The sequence below is a fragment of the Platalea leucorodia genome (assembly GCF_965183815.1).
Source record: "Platalea leucorodia genome assembly, chromosome: 1".
NCBI classification, from domain to species: Eukaryota; Metazoa; Chordata; class Aves; order Pelecaniformes; family Threskiornithidae; genus Platalea; species Platalea leucorodia.
In genome coordinates, this window is record NC_138823.1 from 24951459 (window position 1) to 24976875 (window position 25417).

At 40.3% G+C, this 25417-nt stretch overlaps 1 protein-coding gene across 3 annotated transcripts; it reads right to left on the reverse strand.

Moving 5' to 3' along the window:
• Positions 1 to 1228: 1228 nt before the first annotated feature.
• Positions 1229 to 25316, reverse strand: POP1 (POP1 homolog, ribonuclease P/MRP subunit). Of its 3 annotated transcripts, XM_082328705.1 has the most exons (15): positions 24964 to 25316; positions 21997 to 22179; positions 20983 to 21158; positions 18286 to 18534; positions 17658 to 17745; positions 17167 to 17342; positions 16299 to 16549; positions 16074 to 16167; positions 15163 to 15274; positions 14072 to 14191; positions 7305 to 7420; positions 5750 to 5941; positions 4698 to 4852; positions 3515 to 3856; positions 1229 to 2748 (listed from the first exon to the last, which is right to left on the reverse strand). In XM_082328705.1, exons 1-15 carry the CDS (start codon positions 25082 to 25084, stop codon positions 2088 to 2090), a joined length of 3036 nt encoding a protein of 1011 aa, XP_082184831.1. In that variant the 5' UTR covers positions 25085 to 25316; the 3' UTR covers positions 1229 to 2087. The 3 variants fall into 3 exon arrangements, with proteins under 3 accessions (XP_082184831.1, XP_082184832.1, XP_082184833.1); XM_082328706.1 differs by lacking the exon at positions 3515 to 3856; XM_082328707.1 differs by lacking the exons at positions 20983 to 21158; positions 21997 to 22179; positions 24964 to 25316 and adding an exon at positions 20099 to 20171.
• Positions 25317 to 25417: the final 101 nt, after the last annotated feature.

Genomic DNA, 25417 nt, shown 5'->3' on the forward strand with positions numbered 1-25417 from the left:
CAGATGTTTTTAAAAAAATAAAAACCTGGGAAAGATTCAGTGAACAAAAGATCTACAAGCAGAAAAGAAAAAATGATAGCTTGGGTGGGGGGTTTCTTCTCTTTCTTTCTCACATACAAGCTCAGTCTAGTGAGGCAAGAAAATATCTATCTACTAAGAAGATGAGGGAGGCAAAGCGGGGAAAAAGCCATATAAGCATCACCTCCCCTCCTTTCTTCCCATGAAGCACAGGTCTGGAAACTCTGATCCTAGAAATATTTCAACTGGGCTCACAATTCAAAAGGTTCATTAAATCCAGGATTATTACCCCAAGAGAACTTGATCAGAGCAGCCAGACTGTAACGTTTAAGGGCTCCTTATTCACACGTACCTACAGGCTGCAGCGCTCGCAGTCACACAACGTGGAGCATGTGAATCCCAGCCCTGTGCAGCACCAAGCTTTTTCCTCGAGGGCCATCTGCCGGCTTTTGCGCAGATGCTTCTCGGGACCTTTCTGGGACAACGAGTGCTTTATCAGGTGCATCGAAGGAAGGTGAGCGATGCTGGAGCCATTAGGCATGATTTCTCATGGAGCTATAGTCCAAGATGTGCTGGAGGCTGCATCTTCTGTCCCACGTGCCGCTGTAACTCCCGACTGGTGCATGATTCTTAAATCAGTCTTCTGAAGACTTAAAAAAAAAAATCCAGCTCCAATTCCCATACTTCCCTTGCGATCAGAGATGTTCTCCCCCCTTCTGGATGTGTGTGCCACGTTTAATCCAACAATGGCCCTAAATTTTAATAACTGTGAAGGTAAGGCACTCTAAATCCTTCCTCCAACAAACAACTCCAAACAACATTTATCTATTCACCTAAGACTTTTTCAAACAAAACTGTGAATGAGGGAATTAATTTGCAGACTGATACTTCGAAAGACTAAGTCATTAACTGATCCACATTTAATTTCTTAAAGAATCAAGCTTAAGTCAGTAGACTCCTAAATCAAGAATAGATTAGATTTTTATTTGTACATGATCGTTTCAGGGTAATTTTACCAACTGGTATATATTTGTGTCATGCTGCTATTAAACTACAGTGTATTATTGTAAACTTGTTTTCAAGCTGCTTAACTCAAGAATGGCTAGAAGATTAAGGCTATCATTAAAAAAAAAAAAAACCAAAACACCAAAACACCAAAACCAACCAACCAACCCACACCGCCCCAGTCAAATCAAACACCTTTCTCCCCTCACCCCTCCAGCATACAAGTTTTATGAATTTGAACTACATTCATAAACCATACAGTAAAATGAAGAAACCTTCAATCCTAGCCCATTCCATACAAAAATAACCTTGTGTTTTAAGGAACCGAAATATCCCCTATTATTAATAGAAAATGTATCCTGACCCACCAACAACAATTTGCATCTGGAAGGCTTACTGCCTTTCAAAAATAGAGTTTTTTCTCTCTCAGACTAGAGAGACTGATATGCTTTCCAATTTAAGAGCTCCAGCTGCTATAATTCAAGATTATACAGCTGGGCTATATTTCATTTGCATTTCGTTTGAGCACAGAGCTTTTCCACCAAAGTAAGTATCCTTCTGCTTTCTTAATAGATTTGTCTACTTAGCTCTGTTCCACTGCAGCCACATGCATTCTGACACAAAGAATCAGGAAAAGCCACTTGCTATATACACTGGTCCAGATCGCATGCACTTACAGGTGAACGATGCACTGGAAAGTTACAATCCATCTGACCAAAAGATTTCTAAAAGGAAAATAATGATCTTCTGTGTACTTTTATAGCATCCACTGCTCTGAGGTGAAAAATGAACAATACGCTTCTTTAGAGATAAAGAAGATCAGGATAATGGATGCGTTACTGTTAGAAATCCTTAGCAATGCAGACATCAAAGTAACATTAGGTCTGTTTATGCATTAGTTATTTTCATGAATAATGCTACAAAGCTTTCTAATTATTTCATAATCCTCCAAGATGTTGTTGGGGCTCAGAATCACCTCAAACTTGAGACATATCAAAAAGGCCACAGAAGACAAAACAGACATTCTTTGGCATTTTTGGCATTCTACTGCATTGCAATGATATTTAAACCTCAATAGTAAGTCTTGCAAATCTGTACTGGAAAGATGCTGGAGTTCTTAACAAAACAAGCCCTTTTTTATCTGCTGGCTGCTTGTATAACATACAAAGTAACCCTGTCAAGCTAACAAAACCCAGCGCTTCTCCACAGCCTGCAGCCAATGAAAAATCCCCTCGAGTGACATATCCCAAGAGAGTTCTGGAGCAGTGGGAAGTAACATCTGGGAGAGTGTCTGGCCAAAGACCAAGAATGAGATCTTCATGCTCCTCAGCCATTTCTTTATCTGGAACACTCACGGGGTCACTTTCTAAAGCCTTTGTGTTATCCTTTTTCTTCTTCTTCTTCTCCTCTTTTAGTTTCTGTACCTTGTCCTTGAATATGTCACGATGTTTAGGTTCTTGAGGACCACAGAAGAGTTTGTCTTTGCTTAGATGCAGCAAGTCATCTTCTGTTGGGATGCAAATCATGGCATGTAATTCAGGGTTCCCCTTTCTCAAGAGAGACAAGTTGACCCATACAAGAGCCCTTGGATAGCTCATCAAGATTGGCCAAAAGACGTCTTCAGTCATTTCCTTCTGTCCCAGTCGAGAAATAAGGCGGACTCGCCTATCTTTTCCAGCAGTAGGATAGCACCAGGCTGATAACTGCATTAGTAGTTTCTCACTCCTATTAAAAATTTTTAAACATAAACATCAGGGATAGTTATTAACAAGTAGTACAACAGAAATCCAGCACCCTGCATATTTGCAAGAGCATGATTAAAAAAAGCCCTGGGGCTTTCTGCAACCTTCCAAGCTGGTATGTTTATCACTCTGAGCACAAAAAGAACATGGGTGAGTGGAATTCATGTGCAAGGCTATTTCTTCAGAAGGAGACATTACTTGTTAAAACCCCCAAAACTTGTTAAATCACAAATGCTCTAAAACCTTCAGTGACATTAATGCAGTCCAGAACTGCCAATGTTTTCTTCCCCTGATAACTACATAAAAATGAAAGACCTGCATTCAAGCACTTTCCAAACACTGTTGCTGCCCTCATGCGTTGCACTGGAATGCAGGGGATTCTTTATTTTCTTTATAGACCTTATTAAGTAGTGCAAGAACCACCTGTGATGATATATTAGAAAAGAGAATGCAAGCTGATTTACATAGCAACAGTTTTAAAATCACAAATATGAGCCTCTAAAAGCTTCATCCACCTGGAAGCAGGCAGAATATGCCAATCTAGTCACCAAGTTTGCTGGGGAAAAGCAGGAGAAAAAATTCCACTCAACAGCAAATCCTGATCCATAACAAAACTATTTAATCTTCTCACTCTATTTGGATCAAATAATTCTCTCATCTTAATAATGAAGGCTGAGCTCTTCCTTTCCCCAATTCAATAATTCCCAATAAAGAATAACAGCTCACATGTGTCTATCATTTTGACATACCTGAGAACAATAAAGTCACTTGTCATAGTTTCACCTCTCTCACCGAAGTCTTGGGTGCCTGTAACCTCCTCTGTCTTTAAGACACCTTCCGAGCTTGTGATTTCCATGGTCTCCTCTACCTCACCAGTCTCAGGGGAAGCTTCTTTGACCACCTCTGCTTTGGGATCACAAAAGCTATGCCCTTCAGTTGTGCAGCACTCAGGGTGTGGGGAAGAAGGATGTACAAATTCTCCTGAAGCTTTCATTCTTCCTTCCCAGTTCTTCGTCAGCTGCCCCCAAGGACAGAGAAAAGGGGACAGAGTGCCCAGCTTGACATAATTTGCTCTTTTTGCAGGTGGACGTCTAAATGATAAATCAAGTACGTAAGAATATTTGTTTCCTGGGCCCTTATTCAGTACCTAGCACTTCAAAAGGCTGCCTACTTTGTCCTGCTGGTCTAATAATGTTTTCTGTTTTCAAAACCAAGTATTTAGAACAGAAAGTTAACTGTGCATTCCCTTCGCAATCTCATTGAGCAAGAATTTCAAAGTTATACTTCCCGACAACACTGCTGTATTTCTGACCACCATATCCTTTCACCCATGCTGGGTATTTCTGTCTACTCTGACTGACACCACCACCTTTTCCTCTAAACTTCTCCTACTTCCCCCTCCTATCTGGAAGGGAAGCCAACACAAGGTGGTGCAGAGCACACCTCCAGCTACCCCATACTCATGGTTACGAGTTCTGTGTTTATTGTAGTGAAGATGAAGGCAAACTTCAGAATACCTGGCATTTAAAAAGTGGACACTGAAATATACCTCTTCATTCACTTCATTCTGTAACACTTAGTACATACTTTGATATTCTGCCTTTGCCTTCTCCTACCTCCTCCCTCATTTGCTGCTAAGGAAGTTTGAAATAGCTTTGTTTATTTTATTGTTATGCAGCCTTGTTACAGCCTTGTAACGGAGCATATCTCTGGGAATAGAAGGTTTTAGTTAATTTGTATGCATTGTTCAGCAGAGCTTTTCTGTTAAATACATCTAGGATTCTTTTCTTTTTTATAATATTAGGATTTAAAACACTAGTGAAAGATCTTAATAAAGTCCAAGACTAAATGAACACAACAGATAATTAAGGAAATATTTTAAGAAGTATTCATTTGTTTCATTCTTGCAATCAATTTTGAAGTTAATATTACCGTCTGAATTTTTCAAGAAGACTGGTTTCCAGTTCTTTGGCAAACTGCATTCCCGCCTGGGAGTCTGGGAAATCATTTGGAGTGTGAGGCGTTCTTTGATATTCGGAATGCTTTAAAGCCTCTTGCAAGCCACCGACTCGTACACCTCGATATATCTGTTATAAAAACCAAACCCCAAAAAAAGCAGTGTTTGTACTGATTCCAGGTTCCCAACTGAAAAAAAAAACCATTAATGCTCCAGAAGCTACTGCTTTAGAAAAGGGAAAGTTTATCACTCTAGCTTTCAAAAAAAATAAATTTAAGTATGGCTTTCACAGTTCTAGATGCTCATTTCAACAAAAATGTTAGTCATGCTCTTTAAATTTAATTCTGAAAAACTATCAATAAAACTGAAGAGAATTTCACAGGTTCTGATCTTGTACATTGCCAGGAATGTCATACTACTCCAACAAAGTCACTGCCCAATTTATTTTAACTGTACAATAGGTATCACTGCAATTAATCCCCCTGCACATTCAAAAGCATAAACTGAACTGCAGAAAGACATTAAAACTGCCATCTAAACATCCAAAGCAGGATGCTCCAAATGGCACCAGAGAAGTATTCAAGCTTAACTCAAACTTTGTGTTTCAAGCTCTTTCCCAAATCAGAGGCAACCAATTTGTTGACAGAGTGGTGGAGATAGCCAAGCTGGAAATGCATTAGCAGCAGGCACCAAATTATTTCTCTTGAGAGACATATGCCCTTAGAGACACAAAACCAAAGAGCTATAGCATCAGCTGTCTCTCCTTACTCTCCACTCTGATTTCCTGCTTTAGACAGCCATGTGGGCACAGTTATACCCAACAGAAGGTGTGGAATGCGATTGTTTAAGATTTTAAGACCAAGCCTCTGCATCAACCAGTTCGTACACTCTCTTTTAAAGTGGGATTTTGATCCTGTAATTGTGAATTGGTTACACAATGTGAAGTATACTCTCTAAAATCAATTCTTTTGAACCAAATTATATAATTTGTCATATTTACTTGCAAGTTGCAATGAAAGTCACTTACAAAAGGAATCCAGAAAGCCATGCCCCAGCCCTTTGGGAGATAGATATCCCAGCCACTCCCCCATCCTGGTCGATCTTCTCCAGCCATTTTCCCTGGCTGCTGCACCAACAGTATGGGAATCTTAGATTCACAAGGACCCAAATCAAGGTGTGATCCAGGTACCAGTAATTGAGCTCTCATATGGTTTAAATCCTGAGAAGGAGGAGACATTTCCCATAAGTTAGTAACCATTCTTCCCTCTTCTAGATACCCTTCCAAGACACAGAGAGGAGGTGAGCTTGTAACTAGGAAAAATATACTAGCAATATGCTACACGTTTGAACTGACCTTCATTGAGGCAGGAAAAATGTTTTTAGAAAAAAGTATTAAGGACCTTTTTTCTCCCCTTCTTACTTCCACAGACCTTGATGGAGGGCAGGTACTGAAACTCAGAGCAACAATGTATAGCACAGAAGGAGAAAAATGTATTGCAACTTTATATTTATAGATTTGTGCACAAGACTAGACCGAACAGGTGCTTTCAGACAGTGTCAATACACAGAGGAAATCTGAACCACACCCAGGTAGGTGGGAAGAACATTTGGTCACGAAACAGTTTCACATAAAGCGTGCGGGCACCAAGGCTTTGTCAGTCACCAGTTGTTATATTTCATTGTACCACATTAAGAATACATTTATAAAAAACAGACCATCAGACTGCCTCTTTACATGTCCCTTCTGCATCAGCTGTTTTATAAGGTAAACATTACACTTCATGACAGTATGAAGAAGACTGTCATATACAAAAGCACTGTGCTGATAACTGTTATGCGCTAGCATAGTATTTTGTAAGTACTCTGCTTTTTTTACACTATGGCAGCCAATTTGAAAGAGCACAAAACTGATTTTCATAAAGACAATGTTTAGAGAGGTGTTTCTGCTGTACAAATATTTTCTCTTTTTTATTACAACGGTGCTGAAAGTTTATCACCTCTTGTGACTATATCACGATTTTACCCATGCATTTTATGGGTTGCTCCTCCATTGCCAATGGAAGTGTCAAGACAGGCGATTTCAAACCTGTAACAGCACATTTAATGCTATCTAGAAGTCACAGGTATTGCCCAGAATACCCACAACACCACATGCTGCAGTTCAGAACCAGAGGGATTTATTTCCTTCCAACTTCTACAATTCTTTTGTCAGGAGAATCATCCTGGCTATGACTGAGGAATGAATGGCCAGAGCCTCCCTGTGCCACTTCATCCCTTTTATCTGCTGCACATGAGTCAAAGTGATGTAGGAAAATCCAATTCCAAACCCTTCTCATAAATAAACCTACAACTATTTAGTCCTGTAGACAATCCAATAAAGTCTTCTTTTAATTGAATCATGAACAACGGTTGTGCAAGAACATTACACAAAGACTACAAAATAAACACTTCAACTCAGCAGCTGGATACTATGACATTAGGAAACTACTGCTCTTGGATTTATAGAGGTTTCAAGAGCCTCGCTCTACGGACTCTATGGACCATTAGCCATTTTCTTCATGGCAAGCCACTTTCTTAGTTACCTGCTCTGAGATTTTATTTTCAGTGACGTTCTTGCAGATGTCCTGGTCCCAGATAAAGCTGTGAGCACAGTCTAAAGGTACACCCTCCAGGTACAGCTGCCTAACTTTATCATTATCTACAAAAGAAGAGAACCTTCAAACAAAATTCAAACAATTTTTGTGGCTTAAGTATCAAATTACCAAAACCACTCCACTATCGTAAGTACAATGAGCAGACAACTACGTAAACAGACTATTAAAAGCTTAACAAGCATCACTGCAATATCTTACTATCACATGTTTTTCCAAATACAAAATATGAAATAAACTGTTAGTTTTAAAAGCATTAACCTGGCATCCTCTTACAAACAGGCATTTCTTATTACAAGTGACATCACCTTTGGCAATGTAAGTTACATCTTTAGCATGCCACCTTTAATATTCTGGAATCTCGCCTTTCAGGCAAAGCGCGAAGCTCAACAGGTTTGGTGAAAATCAGAAAAAGCAACACTACAAAGCCTGAAATAAGTCCGCCTAAGTAAACCTGTAAGAGAAGTGAGGATGACCTTTAAGAAACGTACCTACAGGAAATATTTTTATGGATATGACTAGCATGCAACTACTGATTTAGCACTAGCTTCCCACTCAGGATCTTTTCAGGCTCTGCACTTCAAGGAAGGGACTATTCTTTGCTTATGTCTGCAAAGACCAACAGTTGTGTGCATTACTGAAGATAAGTAACACTTCTAGCTTTAAAACTGACCACTGAGGTATTAAATAACCTCTCTCTTCTTCAGCTCCGCAATCTAACCAAAGCAGAGAAAATGTATGCCTACCTTTAGTGACCTATGGATTAAAAACCTTCAGTGTACAGTATGTAATGCATGCTGATCCACATTTTAAGTAAAATAATTCTTACCAATAAACAATACAACAAACGTATTAATAGTTCTGTGATTAAAAATTACAGGGACTGTGGTCATTTTGTCATCTACAAGGTCTTACATATTTGTGCTGGTTTTGGCTGGGATAGAGTTAATTTTCTTTATAGTAGCTAGTATGGGTTTTGTTTTGTTGTTTAAATCACTTAGTCTTTCAAAAGAATATTCAGCTAATCTTTCCAGTTAATGTTGACAAAGACTTTGAGCACAGAAGATATGGATTATTCAGTGGTACTAACAATACAATAGGTAATTGCAATAATTATTTATTTAAAGTCTACAGTCTTTCAGATGTCCCCATTATTAAGAGTTGCAAAATCCTTCGAAAGAAATATTAAATACGGCAGCACTCCTGACAGTTTGATGGTGTTATTAAGCTGAGGCTTGCTACGCATTCTTGCTCATGAGTTACATTTACATGAGGGGAAGAAATACAAAAGAAATTATCAGATTAGGGTAGCATTCCTTCAAATTAAGAATGAGACAACTAAAAAGGAAATCCTTGCTAATTTCCTGACAATTAAGCCAGAAGAATTCCTTCTCAGACCAAAAATTAAGGACAGGAACCTGAGCAGGAACCTAAAAGAGCTCAGTACTCCTAGAGGCAAAGCACATTCTGTCTGGAGATACAGCAAATATCAGTTCCTCAAAGGAAGAAGACAGCGACAAAACTGTGTGTAGTGGTGCTGGGGAATTCCTTCCTGACTCTTACAGATAACCAAGGGGGAAGGGCAGATAAGTACAAGGAAACACAAGGTAAGGAAAGTGACTTTTCCGTCTTCTGTACAGAAAGAATTCGTGAACACCAGAATCTCTTTATGTTAAATTATGTAAACATGTTCTAGTTCCTTCAACTGTAAATTACTCACTGTAACTTTTTCTGATTTTTTTTTTTAATCACTTCTTTCTATTACCACAGTTTAGGCAGTCTGTCCCTGTCATATTCTTGGAGTTATTTACAATTCCTATATTCTATAATGGCATGAGTATTTTTTTTCCACTTTAGAAAGCCCTTTTAAGTCAGTCTCTTTCAATCACCACAGTCCATCCAATATCCCCCTCACTACCCTAAAATATCCTTTTCTAACTTGGTACATTCTTTCTCCTTGATCCCCACTGAGAGAATTTAATCTCTCTACTAAGCATACTATAATTCCAATCATAATCCCAAATTCTCACACCAGTTCTCTTTCTTTATTTCTTACCTCTCTCCTGTCTTCTTCAGTCCACATTTTAAGATTGCTGGGGAAGTAACCCTACTGATGAATAAATTGCTGATGATAGTGGAAGTAAGATGTTAGAGCTAGTATAGGAAATAGGGAGTTGTACTACTAAGCACGCAAAGCTCAGCGACAATCAGCACATAATCTACTTCTGCTGGTGTCAATGGTTGGTGCTTAGAAAACACCGGCAGATAGAGGATGATTTTGTTCCATTTCAAGCTGTTGTTCTGATTTGTATAGCTGATTATCTTAACAGTCTTAGAAGACAGGCCTAAGAGTAAGAGTGCTTCTATATGAAATTTTTCCTTCCCTCTGTGAGGAAAGAGCAGAAAAAGCAAAAATATAAGCACGGCTAGGGAGCAGTTTCAGAGCCATATGTACACAGGGGTGCGTGGTACCAGGAAAACTGATGCCAGATACCTAAACCTCTGCAAGAGGTGAGTTTCCAGGCAAGGACTTGGGCTCTGTGTCTGCAGAAGGAAATTTAGCTCACTTATCTTTCATGATGCGTTCTCCTTCTATGCATCTCATTCACTGATTGTTTAAAAGCTCCACCATGCTCCGTGTTGAGCGGTTTTTAAGGCAGTGGAATTCATATTCTCCCACAGAAGACAGTAAAAGCCTATCATCAAATGTCAGAAGCATACTTTAAAATGGAGAAAAGACAGCACTAATTTGCAGTCATGTAAGCACTGACTGCTTACTGGGAGTCTTGATTTCCAGAAGGCATAAATCTGCTGAGAAGGCAGTGAAATGCGATTTATTCACAAACTTTCTATCCCCCAGCCTGCAGAAGTGAGGACGGTCTTTTGATTAAATCCCATCAGCATGTGTCTATAACACACAGCTTGCACACACGCATATGCATTCAGGAGTCAGAGTAACTGGGAAAGACTGAAATTACCTTTGATTTGTTAGCATGTCACTCACAGGGGAAAACTACACAGGCATATCTTAGAACAGCATTTTGGAAAAAAAAAAAAAGGGATACGGACAGATGTGTATCATTTCACACATTCCATGTATGACAATCCACAAGCAAAGATGATGGCTGTAACTTACCTAAACTATTCACTCATTTGACAAACAATGCATCTTTAAATTAGTAAAGATTTCCTAAGAAAATGAGTTAGCTTTCATATAACATTAAAGAACAAGAGAGGCTAAAGCATATACAGAATATGCTAACATATGCAGTGCCACTTCAATCTTACTAATACTAATCCTAAAAGTATTTGAATGCCCAGGAAGCAAAAAGGGGAAAAAAGTGTGGAACACAGCAAGGGTTCTTTTTTATTGCTCAATCAACATGACATGTCATTAAGGCAAACAAATGATTACTAAAATTTCTTAAATAAAGATCAGCTCACTATATTACCACATCTGAGCAAGGTTACATCAAAACCAAGGCTCAGAAAGTTCATGTAGTTCTAAAGCTCATAAAAAGATTTCTTCTTACAGAAGGGGCAAATTAATACCACCCAAATGGAATTACAGATCTTAGAAAAGTCTAACTTTTTTTTGGATGGGTGTAACTGGGGAACTGTTGGTAATACTATTGCTGTAGTGATGTATACTACGTACCATGATTAAATTCCTTCCTTTTTTGGTTAAACAAATCGCCCTTCAAAAAACTGAAGAGGAGGATAGTCTCCATTCCTGGGTCACTCTTGGCAAAAAGGGACATGGTTTAGTGGTGGACTTGGCAGTGTTAGGTTAACAGTTGGATTTGATGATCTTAAGGGTCTTCTCCAACCTTAACAATTCTATGATTCTATGAAAAGAACCAGTAGAACGAGGGGACAGAACTGGTTGGAAAAATGCTGGCAAAAGGGCTAAATCAAACTAGAATAATCTTTGGGAATATATTGCTTTTGATTAAATTCTTGCTGGATATTTCAGTAATCTGACTCCAAGTATGGCCAATAACAGGGTCCTGGGGAAGAGTACAACACTTGAATCAGTACGTAGTGTTGCATTTCCTCACTCTGCCAGTTCCTAGCCACTTGTGGCTTACAGCCTTCTTCAGTTAATGGTGATCCTTTTGCACTGAGCAGCCCTCAACAGGTTCTCCTTCATATATTTAACTGATTTTTTAACTCCTGCAAACTTGCCAGGCAATCAAGGAGGCTTAGAGGAAAAAGGAATAAATCTAATTCGTGTATAGAGGCAGTGAAATATGCAACAAGACCCCACGCTCCAAGATTACAAACTAAGCTGACAGAATTCAGGAAGACCTTATAACAGGTCCTGAAACAGTAAATAGTGGCAATAAAGCATAATGCTTGCAGAGAGAGAACAGATTAGACATAAAATACATTCGGCACTGATTATGTTTAGACTTCCTCTTATTAATACATATGCAATTTTACTTTTTCTTTTAAAAACACCAAGAATTAAGTGCACTTGAATGCTTTCGCCTGACTAGAAAATTATAGAAGTATCTGAGTTTAATAATCTAACATGGATTAATTTTCTAGACGTATTGAAAAAAAATATAACTTCTCTGCTCTTAACTACTTGAACAAGGAGGCCTGTTAAGGCAGAGATATAGCACAGGTAGTAGCTGTCATACAGCCAATGACAAAATTAGGTTAGGAACGACAGACTTTGGAGAGTGACAATAGTCTCTCTTTCCAACTAACACCTAGGAATACTCAATGAGGGAGACAGCAGAGTGGCAGTTACACCTCAGTCTTGAGTTTCTCAGGTAGGAGAGAGGAACTACCACGGCATAGGATTCCCCCACTGCACATGTAATAGGTATGCAGGAGATGCTGAATGATCCTGTAACTCTTCCCACACAGCATTAGGAAGTCACTCAGGTGGGAAACAGGGAAAACAGCAGCCACTTCCCTGCTGAACCGTTAGTTCCCTGTATTCTCTCCTTACCTGCTTCTTGTAGGAGGGCTGGCCTCTCCTTTTCTACTCCCTTACCATGATGTCCTTTTGATTTTCTACTAGAAGACAGCTGTATTGTCTATCTTGCCTACTCAACTTATTTAGTAGTGATGTGCCTGTGTAACACAAGTCCTTTAGCAGAACCTAAATTACAAGGTATCATGCAGTTTACCTTTCCTTGCTAGCTGATCAAGGACCTTCTCCGAATAAAAGTCAGAGAGGGCAGATGCAGTTTTAAGTTCATGATGAAACAAAAAAACATTCAGAAAGGAACCAGAAAGCAACACCAGATTTTCTGAATGTTTCTGGTTTAGAAAATTTTTTGCAAGTGAAGGATAACACCAAGTAGAAAGATCTTGCCATTTTGAGCCAGCCAAAGGAAAAAAAGGCGCCGGTATTTTCTTCCTCTTGACTCCCTCTCTTACATCATTACCTCTTTACCATGGCCCTCCTTCCTGAGGGACAACCATCTCTGGCAGCGGGACAGAAACTACTATGAGACATTTCCAATGCCCAGATGCCTTCTGCTGATCTTGCCTTCTTGAACACATCTTCACAGACATGACAAGCAGAATGAAGGGAGCCAAATTACTTCTTGTAGTTGCTAACTCCTCTACCAGCTCAAACCAGTATCTGTAAACAAGTGCTATATAGCTCACCTTACTTCTCAACAGGAAGGAACCAAAGTAGAGGTCATGTATGCTGCAGCATTTCCAACAGGAACATTAATGATGAGAAAGTTAGCTGAGCAGAACTAATTAACAGGAGAAAGACTGTTCTAGATACAGAGGGTAGAACAGGAGGATGTAAGAAAATCCAAAAAACAGAGTTGTGCAAAGAGCTAAAAGACAGTAACTGAAATAGGCGTTCAACCTGATTTAAGTGAAAAGTGAGGCTAGATTCTTCTAGCGTCTTGCAAACACACCACCAAGGAAATGAAGTATTTTCAAGTCTCTGGAACCTTCAACTTGTCCTATTTGCTACCGTTTGCTAGCTGGCTATTATGTTTCTCATATCAGGTGAGGCAGTCTGTGTCCAGTCAACCTAATTGGAAACGCCTACACAGCACTGTACACAAATCCCGCTGTATACTGTATATGCTCTTGCACATTTTTCAAGGACATTCAAACCCAACTGAATTTGAATTTTGCACTGAAATGTTGTGTAAGTCAGCATTGCAATGAAAGTTTCAGAAGTTATGCTTGCATTTTTCATTTTTTATCATAACCAGCATCATGGCCATCTGAAATGCTGATCTTGCAATGGGAATATTTTTTTTCAGTGGAATTTCAACTTTCATCATTGTAGGACTACAAACCAGAAACAGCAGATATCTTCTTGGAGAGATAAAGAGCATCAGGAAGACTAAACACCAAACAGAAACTTACTAAGTAGCTTTTAGCACCTGGTTGGCCTTGCCAGGATTCGAACCTGGATCATCTGTATGGTCAGACAGAGGCTTCCACTGAGCACAAGACCAGCTTTGGTGCATGTCCCTCCCTCACAATTGCTGTTCTAAAACCTATGCAACTTTCAATCTGTTTCTGTTCTGCCAGGAGCTGTGGAAAGGGGAAGGAAACATTCTGAAATCGAATGCTAGAGGAAAACAGCAAGAGACAATCAGTAGAAGATGACAGTAAATGAGAACAAAAGCACAGAGAGAAACTGACTCTCTTGCCTTTGGCAGTTCCAGGAGAAGTATAATATAAGCAAGACATTTTACCTTGGTATTTTTCAAAGTCTGGCATGGCTTTTGTCTTCGTTTTTGGCAAATTGACTCGAGGATCTCCAACAGTGAGGCCCAGTATTGTACCTGGTGGCATTTCTGATGGTGAACTTATCCCTTTAAAAATACACAGATGAACACTGCCATGAAACCACCACTTAAGTTGTGATCTTTTTCTGCACTACTATTTTGTGCATTTTTGCCTGCAGGGATGTGACATCACGGTAACCCAGAGAAGCAATCCAGAGTACTCAATTTAACATGTTTTGAAAACTCACCAATGCTTGTTAAATGTCCAATAACAAAAGACAACAATAGCAGCATAAGACTTAGTTTGCAATTACATTTATGCTTAGCATAGAAGTGAGGTCATTCTCACAACTTACAGACTCAATACATCCTTCGCATTTGGCACATCTCTTAAAGAACAACCAACCTTTGGTTTGTACTTGTCTTCCAGAGAAAGGAAATTAAAAAATGTTTTTTAAAAGTTTTATCTTATCTCTGCTTAACTGCCTCACACTGGATAGCTCGAGTACAGTGTGAGATCTACCAAAGCCAGTTCCTTACCTGCTTCAGTGCTAGAAAGTGAGATGTTGTTAACTTTATGATACTTTACAACTCAGCCAAATATACAACTCTTCATTAGAAACAAAAATATATAAAGCAAGGTGTAATACTTTCACCTTGGTGAGGAGCCTACCATTTTATCTGTGGAGGTACTGTACAACTTATTGCCTTAATTTGGTGTGTATGGGGGTAAGAGAGTAAGAGCATATGTCAGACTGTATATCCCATCAGCAATCTCAAATCTAAGTTCATGAAGATAAGAAACAAGATTCAGTTTATCTATTAAGAGTTTGGACTACACAGAGGATTAAAATTCCCTTAAAAAAAGTTAATGTAACATTTCTCAAATCTTTGACATGCCACCATAATTACCTAAGCACATGCTCAGTGGCATCACTCTCTTGATCAAGGAAAAAATAAGCACTTCCAAATCGAAGTCAACTTATTAGCACGCCAGTTTTGACCACTAGAGTTTAAGAGTTTCCCCTTCCTCCCATAGCACCCACATGCCCAAATACCTTCTAATAGCTCAAAGATAGCACTTTGACGTTGATGAAGAGATACTTTTTCAGAGTCCTTGCAGTTTTCTACCCACCAGTTATTCAGTTCTGACTCTGAATCTGCCATCTCCTGGAAAACAACATGTCTGATTAAATTCAAGTGCTCATTCAGTATTTTCTATCAGTATGAATTCACTCTCAGTTTGCCTTAATCACTATGGTTGCTTTCTTCCCCTTCAAGTTTCAAACCAAAATAATTTTTTTCTGATGCAGTCTACTCCTATACTCCACCTTACAGTAATCCCCAATAAGATGTTCAGTTTAACCTGTGTTCCAAAATTAGACAAAGAAATCCATAATGCTTCCTAATTCTGTCATGAATTATTTCTTACAGAAAGCCAGAGATTTCATGCCCTCATCCTGTTTGCTGCAAGACACAAAAAAAGCCCCATTAAAACCACAAGGATGTTATGTGCAAAGAGGTGGACAAAATACTAAATCCTGGAGAAACTGCATATTTGATTGAAAACACAAAAATTTCCTATACCTTACATGTCTTGCCCTTTAGCTCTAGGTGCTCTAGCTCATTGCTCGAGAAACATGACCTATGATTTGTGAAAGAGAATGTGAATTATTCTGGACCTCTCAGCACAATACATCACTACAGCAGAAACTGCATAGCCTGCACATCAGCACCATTGCTTTTATTTTCTTCCTATCCCCACTTAAAATCCAGACAGGAGTTCTTCCCAAGATCAGCGTTAGTCAAGTGGCTCAATATAGAGAAGCTAACAGAGCAGAAGTACCTAAGTCAGCCTTTATACTAAGCAAGGCTAGATAGTTTATGATTCTTTGTAGCAAAAGCAAGCTTCCACATTCTAGAAACCTGATACAAATTACAGTAATATCCAAACTGCCAATTTCCTTACTGTTTGGAGAGAAGCAGCTTTCAAGGTCTCTGTAAGGACGGAGTGTGATAATGGGCCGATCAACCGATATCTGAGAATCTCCATGGTTCTGTCACTGAAGCAGAGGAAAATTTCAAGTGAATGTACAATCGTACAACACACAATTTTTCCCCCAGTACTGTTAAGCCAGAATGCAGCTATATTAACCGATAAGGGTCACAGTTTCTGACTCTACTATGAACAAACCTGATCACAATGTCAGTAGTCTGGGAGACCCAAGAGTAGGACTGGAATGGATCTCTAGTGCCATCACCAATTATTTTTTTCACTGGCACAGCTTTTTCTCCTTCTTTATCCTCCTTCTTTCTTTTCTTGCCAAGGCTCAGAACAACATCCATTTGTTTTTCCTCTTGAATTGACGTTGTAATAGGCTCAGGAACATAGATTTCTTCAGGCTCTGAACACTGAAAAATTGCTTTTAACTCTCTCAGCATGTCCTTAAGAAAAAGGAAAAGTTTGGATTAGGATGATAAGCAGTGCATTGTAAAGCTTAAGTACAGTTTTAAGAATTACACTCTGCTATTTTATTTTCCTATATGGATCTAAGGGAATCAAGTTCATTCTGCTGAAGTCCAGGGCTTACTATGAAGAGCTGAAAGCAATACTGAATGTTGCTAAGAATTTATTCTCACTCAAATTAACATAAGAAAAATTGTTGTGCACAAAATTTTACTTGTATTTATTTTTGCATTTTAAAGTTCATAGCTAAGTATCAGATTATAAGTAGCTGTGATGACACCAAACTTAGGCTGTTGGGAGTGCCAGTGCGAAGGATGTGAATCAAGCAACATCATATTGCAAATGTATCCTGAAGCAAGTGACACCTTAACAAGCTCAAACACTAAAAAAACTCAGAGGCATGCACCTTCTGTCCACGCTTCATAAAAACAAGCTGCAGAACATAAATATTGTCAGAGCAGACAGTCTTCCAACTTTAAATTCTTAAAGCCATGTATTACATCCAGCTCTTCTACACCTTTCAGAAGGTACCTTCAGCATTAAAAATGTACAATGCATTAAGAAATCACAATTCAACTATAAAGAAAAAAAATACCTGTTTGAGAGCTGGATGCATCCAGATCCACAACTGTCTGTTTTCAGACCCATCCCTGGGTTTCCAAATAAATGTAACAGGACCAAGCATATCCTCAGGATAGCGATCTGCTCGGTAAAGATTCAGGGAACCCTCGAATCTTCCAGACAGACAACAAGCCTCTTCAAATGTTAATCCTAAAGAAGACGACACTTACCGAAAACCAAAATAATCTCTTGTTTAAAAAAGAAAACATTGAAATTCAGTCTGGCTGCTGGGACGGTATCAAAGAAAGAACATGTACCACAATTAGTTTATTAATAAGCAACTGAAAATAAGAACGTCTAGTCCTAGTATGAGACATTTTAATTATGTTTTTCAGCCAAAATCACAACTCAGTATCAACTCTGGTAGTACTACTGAGATTGGTAGGATATTAAAAAAGGAAAAGGATGGGTCATCCTTTAGTCTATTCAGAACCTTAACTTCATTTTGAACTACATAAAATTTACCTGCGTCAGTGCTACATATTCGAGCAAGTTGCTTCAGAAGCTCATTCTCTCTACCAGTCAACTCCAGGCAACAATAATATGATAAATCCTGAAACAACAGGATAGTGGTGAAGTGAGAATAGCTCGTGAAAGTGAGCCTGGCAAGGAAGGACCAGACACAGCTTCACAATTTACACTGAAGTAATAATTTTTCATTGACTAAAATTTGTGTCACAGAGAAATGAGTTTTCTTTTTGAACTTAAACTTGTTAGTTATAGGAGAGCTGTCACGCATTACTCGTTTTAGGGCCAACCTGCCTCTCAAACCAACAGACCAAAAAGTGCCTGTCTTCAATAGCATCCTGCTCAGGAAGATGATGCAGGGATTCACTGAACCTCTTAGCTCTTGAGAAGACTGAAGATGTAGTATTTTAGTCATAGTTAGACTAAGACTCTTCTAAAGGTTCATCCTGTTCTCTCCGATACTTGCCACCCTTCATTATAATTATGAAATCACTCATTTCATACTTAGCAGTTATTAACAGCTGACATAACAGTACTTCGAAGAGACAGAAATATTCATTATAACTGAACAGTTGATTACTTCACCTTGACAAAATAACAAAGAAAACAGAAGTAAATGTGGTACCTGAAGAAGACAGTGTTTTGTCATGGCTCGGTAGCAAGCCCTGTAGCTCTTCTCCGTAGGGCTATCTCCTAAACAGTATCCCCATTTCTTTACCATATGAAATCTCTTTGCATGCCAAATATGCGTTTCCAGCCAAATATTCTTCCTTTGCCTGCGATTAAACTCTGCTACCAAATTTATGTGGCGCCTTCTAGCTTTGCGGCATTTAGTCTTTGACTGTTCTTTTTTCTGATGTACAGCTTTCTCAGCCTGTTTTTAAAAGAGAGGATATTGAAGTAAATCTCAAAAGGACAAACTTCTGTAGAAGAAAAAGGCTGGCATGTATAAGGATACAGGAAGCACTAGCATTACGTTATACTTTATTCTGATGTTAGTTCTCCGTAATTCTTGAGGCTAACTAACACTTTTAAACTTTATACACAAGCCCCATCCACACAAGTGCATCAAGGTTTGACTGGAACCCATAGATAAACCAAAATCCTCAGACACATTCAGAAAATCACCAGTGAACAGTAAGATCTGCTATTTCCCAAGTTTTTGCCCAGCATCAATATATCCACATGAACAAATGAACATGACATTAGGAACACGTGGAGATATGAGCTTGTACAGAAGCAGTAGGGACTCTCAGACTGCCAGGTAGGACCCTAAGGATTCTACAACGCCTAGAAGCAAACAGCAAAGGACCGTGGTGATGTCTTGGTGAAATTCTTGATAAATACCCAGTCAAGGTCTGAATTATATTACAGGTGAATGCATGGCTGGAGAGGAAGGCTTGACTCTCTCAATCAGTTTGATTTGTCTTTTTGTGAAGAGAAGTGGTAGAAAGAAATAGGGACTATAAGACACACAGAAAAATTCTTAGGATGTACTTTGTAAGCTCACGAAGGAATAGCTGACAACAGACCACTGGTTGTAAGAACAGCAAAGGAATGAGAATGCTAGAAGATCACTGCCAAGAGCAGAGAAAACACTGAAGCAAACCATGACCTCAAAGCAGAAATGCACAAAAAAATAAAATGTGTTCCCATCAGACCCATCATTCCACCACAGAGTAGGCAATATAAGCCACTGGATCAATGGTATGTGACCGATTCATTCAGAAAGACAATTGGAGAAAAAGGGATGTGGTATTGCAGAGGAAAAATTTATGTCTTTAAGCTTATGAAGAGCTAAGAGATGGTCCAGGTAAATGTTTGGATGAAAATGGTCACGATAAAGCATCTAAGAAAAAGGAAGAAAATGCAGCAGAATCAGAACAGTTAACTTTGAAGAAGCAGAGTTCAAACACTGAAAAGTAATAGGCAGAACCTTTACAAAAGGAAATAGCTCAGGAGGTATGACAAACTGCAAGAAAACATGAAACAAAACAGCCTGTGCAAAGACACAAACTACACCAAAAGACCTGAGGAGAGAAAAACATAGCATAAGAAACACAGCTGCACCAGGGCCAATTAAATAATCCCAAAAATTCAGGAATCGTACAAGGACTGGAAATAAGGATGGGAGAATAAGTGTGAGCATGTACAGAGAAGTTAGAAAGGCTATCACGTGAAAGGAGTTAAAAAAGCAGGAAACAAAAGAACCAAGCATAAACATTAAAGAAGTCTAGATTATTTAACAAAGATAGAGTACATAACTAACTACGCAAAAGAGCGCATGCCTTCTTCCTTCAGTTCTCAGAAAACAGGCCAAATTGCATCTCTTGTCATGGCTAACAAAGCAAAAAGAATGCCAGCCAGAGCAGCAAAAGAAGAGACACAGGTTATGAAGATCCAATAAAACACGCCCTAAGGAACACGTGTGGAAATACCTGAAGCAATTTCTGAATCATGAACAATTATCTTCAGGAACTCCAGGTGGAGGGGGTAAGGTCTCAAAGAACTTAAAAAAGATAATGCAAGGGAAAAAAGAATGCAAGAAATATGTTAAGCAGTCAACCTTGATACATAGAAAACTTACCAAGCAAACTCACTTGATCACTTTAAGAAGCGTCTAGAGATGGTAAAGTGATCAATGCCAAACATCAGACAGATCATTTCACAGTAAAATCCTGCTGAACCCATTTTTAAAAAAAAAAAAAAACCACACAGGAAGGCCACAGTGGGTAAGGAGCAAGTAACTCCATAGCAGCATTCCGACTAAACATTGAGATGCTGCCACAAAATGAGAGCATTTCATAAGCAACAAGGAAGAGTTGATCAGTAAGTCTTAAGCTGCACGCAGCCTGCCAACAACTCCAGCGTACCTCCCACGTTTGAGCTATAACACATGAACCATCGTGTCAGTCACAAACGGGCTATGCTGGCTTGAGGCCAGCAGGGTCACACCCTACAGCTGTGGTGGGGTGCAAGGCAAACAGGTGTTACCGAGGACTCCTGGATCACCTGGGACTAACGCACTGCCTGAACAACCCCTCCTGCAGTGGGCCCTTTTATCATCACTACTCTAATAACTTTTCAAGATGTCCAATAATCACAAAGCCAAGTGGTTGGTGAGATCTACTTGAGCTACCATCTACAACTGTGGTGTTCCTGCATTTTGAATCCAAATGTCAGTCAAAGTTTCAGAACCGGTGTACACAAGGAAGTTTTGCACATAAGCTCAGGTCTGAACATTAATAAATGTACAGCTGAACATTGTGCATTAACTATGCCCACTATACAGTCTATCAAATGCTATAAAACACACTTATACCTCTTTCCTGGCAATCTCTTGGAGCCGCCTGGGTAGGCGTTTAATATTGTGACTCATAGCTCGCCTTCGCATATGCCTAGGTAGAGTCTGGAAAACTAGAGAGTTTGAAGACTTCTGCGTAACTGCTTTCAACATGGCATTGATCTCAGCAGCACGAGCTTGAGCAAAGGTAGACACTGGAACGAAAAGAACTGCATCAGAGCATGACAAATGGCAAAAATCAAAGAAGGGGACACTGTACATAAATTACTGAATTCCAGCAGAGTATTCCTAGTATATCAGTCTAATGACTTCTTGAGATAAAAGTAAATACTGTACACTATTACTGAAGAAATTTCAATTCTTTAGATATTCTCAAGCTTACAGATACGGTTAAGCAAATACTCATACATGAATGAATCCCAAAGCCGTGGTAAAACCAACAAGTCCTATTTGCATTAAGTACTTCTTTATTAAATTAGAGTGGCAATCTTTTCAGATGGTATTCAGAGAGATGAAAAAACTTCAGCAGGGGAAAAAAAAAGGAAGCAGTAATCATATTACAGACCCTTTTAAATAATCAAATAAAATATCCAGACATCGGTCTTGTTTTATGCTTATGGAAGTGTATCTACTATCAGCGCACCGCCACATTTTAAAATGCTTATCTGCTCTCCTATATAAACGTTCTGTTAGATGAAAAGTTGTCTTTAACTCACATCAGTTTCACTGGCTACATTAAAAGCAGATGACTGTCAGTACTCATTTTGCTGGCAAACAGAAACCAAAATGCATATCCCTCATTACAAGTGCAACTTTTCAACTCAGAAGTCTGAAAGGACTCATTGAACAACAGCTGGTCATTCATTCCAGTACACAACTACTTCTGTATTTTGGAGAAAATTAAGAAAAACAGAAGAACATAGCATCAGTTCTCACTTTTGCTCTTGCACAAAACCAAGGACAGACAGCAACTTTACTCACCAGCAAGTTGCCCTGAATTTATAAATTATGACCTTTTTCTTATATACAAACCTGTTATGTATTTCGGCATTTCCTCAGAAACATTCTGGCATCCTCCTTGCCATCCTCCTCTTCCTCTGCCTCTCTCTCCTCTGTTTTGCCCTTTTGGAAAATACTGGTCTTTCCTGTAAGAAGGCCCAGATGACTGATTCGAAAATTTCTGCTGCTGATACTGCTGCTCAGAACGAACATCTCCTGGAGGGTTTAAAGATGAAAAGAGGTAACAGAAATGCAAAGCAGTCTGAGTAACTGATAACTATACACAGTCTTTCCTCCTAAGATTGCATTGCACGTTCCTCCTATTATATTTAATATAAGTACCTGAAAAAGCCATCAGAAATCAGAAGAATTAAGTTATTTTTTATAGGAAGAAATAAAAATTTTGCACTGTCCTGCAGCAAGCCTGCAGCAGATTAAGTAACTTTTGCACATTCTGAAAATGGTACCCAATCCAGACTTTGCCTCCAATACTCTTATTAGATCCAATACGAAAGACCTGACTAAAGTCAGTCTATGCAACATCAGTAGTGATTTTTACTATTGTCTAGTCAGCGTTTTAGTACCAAACCAGCAAAGTTAATATTTTTCCCTCTTGCCCCTTGATTTTTTTTTCCTATAAGCAAATGTATTCTTGTCTCACTGATGTGTATTTCTGTTACAGCAATAAATAAGGTAAGCATGATACATATATGTTGGTGCAGTAAGTTACTTTACTGGTACAGGCATTTAAACCAATATTGAAATTAAATAACTAAAGCCTACAGTAAGCTTCCTAAGGTACAGAAATACCTTTCAAGACTGACAAGTGCCTAACAGTACTTCAAGTTTAAGAGAAGCCCATATTTAAAGATTCGTTTATATTCAAGCTATTCAGTTAAGTCTTGGTTAGGATTTCTAGTACAACTTGAGATATGGTTCTCAGGCAGCTCATGCTGGACAACTGGACTAAAAAGGGCCAAGACAGCCATTCCCACCACCCCACCCACTGCATCAAGATGACTGCTTGAAGGAACACAGGGCCATACAATTCAGGGAGCTCCTCTAGTGAAAATCAACCTGCGCATCAGGAGAAATGGGGTAAGGGATTAAAAAAATCAGTCTTCAGGTTGATCAGCTTCTTAAGCAAGCCTATCACATTGTCCCAAAAATGCTATCATTGGCATGAGGAACAGCCAGGAGCAGATTCACCTTCAGCAGCCTCAGTTCATGTGAACTTAAAATGTCAAGGAACCTCCTTTTTCCATTTAAAGTAAACATGAAGCTCAAGTTTTATGTTCAGCAGTAGTGCTGTTGCAGCCCCAATGCAACCACACATCACACAGAACTGCAGTAAATTCAGATGAAAAAATAATTTGGGGTGGAAACAGATGTTAGTTTTTATGGGGAATAACTCCCTGATCTGGGTTCTCCACATGGCTGAGAGCAGCACTGTCCAGACTGTAAGGTGAAGGTGAGAAGGAAACAGCTGGGAGAGAGAGATGGATGCTGCCTGAGTCAGCAAACCTGTGTAGACCTACTCCCAAGTCAGTCGTGGGAGGGTAAGTGGACAGCAATTAACTCATATCACAAAAACATCCTTTCACTATCAAGTTAGCCTAAGAATGGAGGAACTAACTATTTTAATCAGAAGACGGAAGAGTATTTCAAAAGACAGTGACTGACTTCATATCTAAAAAAAATTATTTCAGGTACTATGTAGATCCATAGTTTATAACACATACCTAGATTTTTTTCTTTCCTGCTTCTACCAAATAGCCCTATAAACCCGAGATACTCACTAACGCTACAGAAGAATTTCATACAGATGAAAACCCATACTATTCAACAGGACAGAAAACCATAACCACGTAATCTTAGAAGTTCCCTGCTACAAAGAAAGTTAGACAACTGTGTTTAATTTGGCAGTACTCCTTTAACGATATTCCAAAATCTTCAGACAGGGCTGACCATAATTTGCTATGTCATTCTGTCTGCTTAGGAACTTTTCGGTCACCCAAACATGCAGTGACACCTCAGCATTTTTTTGTTCAACCACAAGATGTAATCTGTCAACTTCTGAAGGCCTCACAGTAACAGGCCCTGCTCTCATGTGTGCTTGTTTTTCCAGAAATAATATAGGTAACAAAATAAAAACATGAAATGGGGGGGTGGGGGTGGAAATCGAAGTCTGATTGAAGCATACAGGATGCTGGTCGAAACACCCATCCGGCATACAGGTTGACAGGATACTTCAGTCTTCAGCTGCAAAGGTTACCTGTGTACAGAAATGCTCCAGCAATGACCTAGCAACGCTGCCATTTTAGCGAAACACCCTGCTGCCTCCTGCCAGTGCTCTTCCATAGATATAGGAGCCACAAGCGCCAAAAGGCAAATTGGTCAGGCATGCTGATCCGATTGAAAAACAGTGCATTTATCACAGGGCCTGCAGGCTTAATCAGCTCCTCCAGTGGCTCCTAGCTCTGACAGAAAGAGAAGGGAGGTCGCTGGACGGGGTACAACATCCAAATTCATTTTAAGACTAGAAACCGCAGCGGGCAGATAGGGACTTGTGTAATCGAAGGGATGATACAGAGAAGCACGTACTAACGAGAGTTGTGGCAGAACCAGGGCTAAAGAAGTCAACGGCAGGGGACGAAGCCCCAGGGTGTTCCCACACTGGGTACGCCTCGCTGGCCGCCGGGGCTGAGGAGACGGGGACACCCAGTCCTGGGGGGGGAACCCAACCCTGAGGAGACGGGGACACCCAGTCCTGGGGGGGGACACCCAGCCCTGAGGAGATGGGGACACCCAGTCCTGGGTGGGGGACACGCAGCCCTGAGGAGACAGGGACACCCAGTCCTGGGTGGGGGACACCCAGCCCTGAGGAGACGGGGACACGCAGCCCTGGGCGGGGGACACCCAGCCCTGGGCGGGGGGACGACACACAGCCTCTCCACCTTCACCCACCCCGGGCCTGGATAGGGGGTCCCCCAGCCGTACCTGGGGACAGGGATGCTCTGCTCCCGCCGCCGAGGAAGGGCCCCGGCTCTCCGGGAAGGGTGATGCTGACCGGCTGGTTCCTCATCTTCTTGGCCTGCTTCTTCTGCCTCGCCCCGGACATCTCCGGCAGGGCCCGGGCTGCGTGCGGAGAGGAGGGTCACACCAACCCGCCCCTCAGGCAGGCCTCAGGCGCCCGGCGGCGGCTGCTCGGCCTCTCCGTAGCGGGGCGAGGAGGCGGGCAGGGGCTGGCGAGCGGAGGGGCCACCGGCAGCGTCCCGGTACGCACCCGCGGCGCGGCCTACGCCTGCCACACGCGGCCGCCCGAGCCTGAGCACCGCGTATGCGCGCGGCGCAGCTACCACACACGCGGGCCCCCCCTCCGGACTACATTTCCCAGACCCCCCTGCGGGCGGCAGCGGCCGCGCACGCGCCATGGCGTTATGGGGCGGGCGGG

What these genes read in the sequence shown, in the direction of transcription:
- POP1 (XM_082328705.1), bottom strand. Translation starts at nt 25,084, where the DNA reads ATGTCCGGGGCGAGGCAGAAGAAGCAGGCCAAGAAGATGAGGAACCAG. An exon ending in AAGCTGCTTCTCTCCAAACA is followed by an intron (nt 15,275 to 16,073) that starts GTAAGGAAATTG and finishes GTTGTTTTCCAG; the next exon opens with GAGATGGCAGATTCAGAGTC. An exon ending in TATCTTTGAGCTATTAGAAG is followed by an intron (nt 14,192 to 15,162) that starts GTATTTGGGCAT and finishes GTATTTTTAAAG; the next exon opens with GGATAAGTTCACCATCAGAA.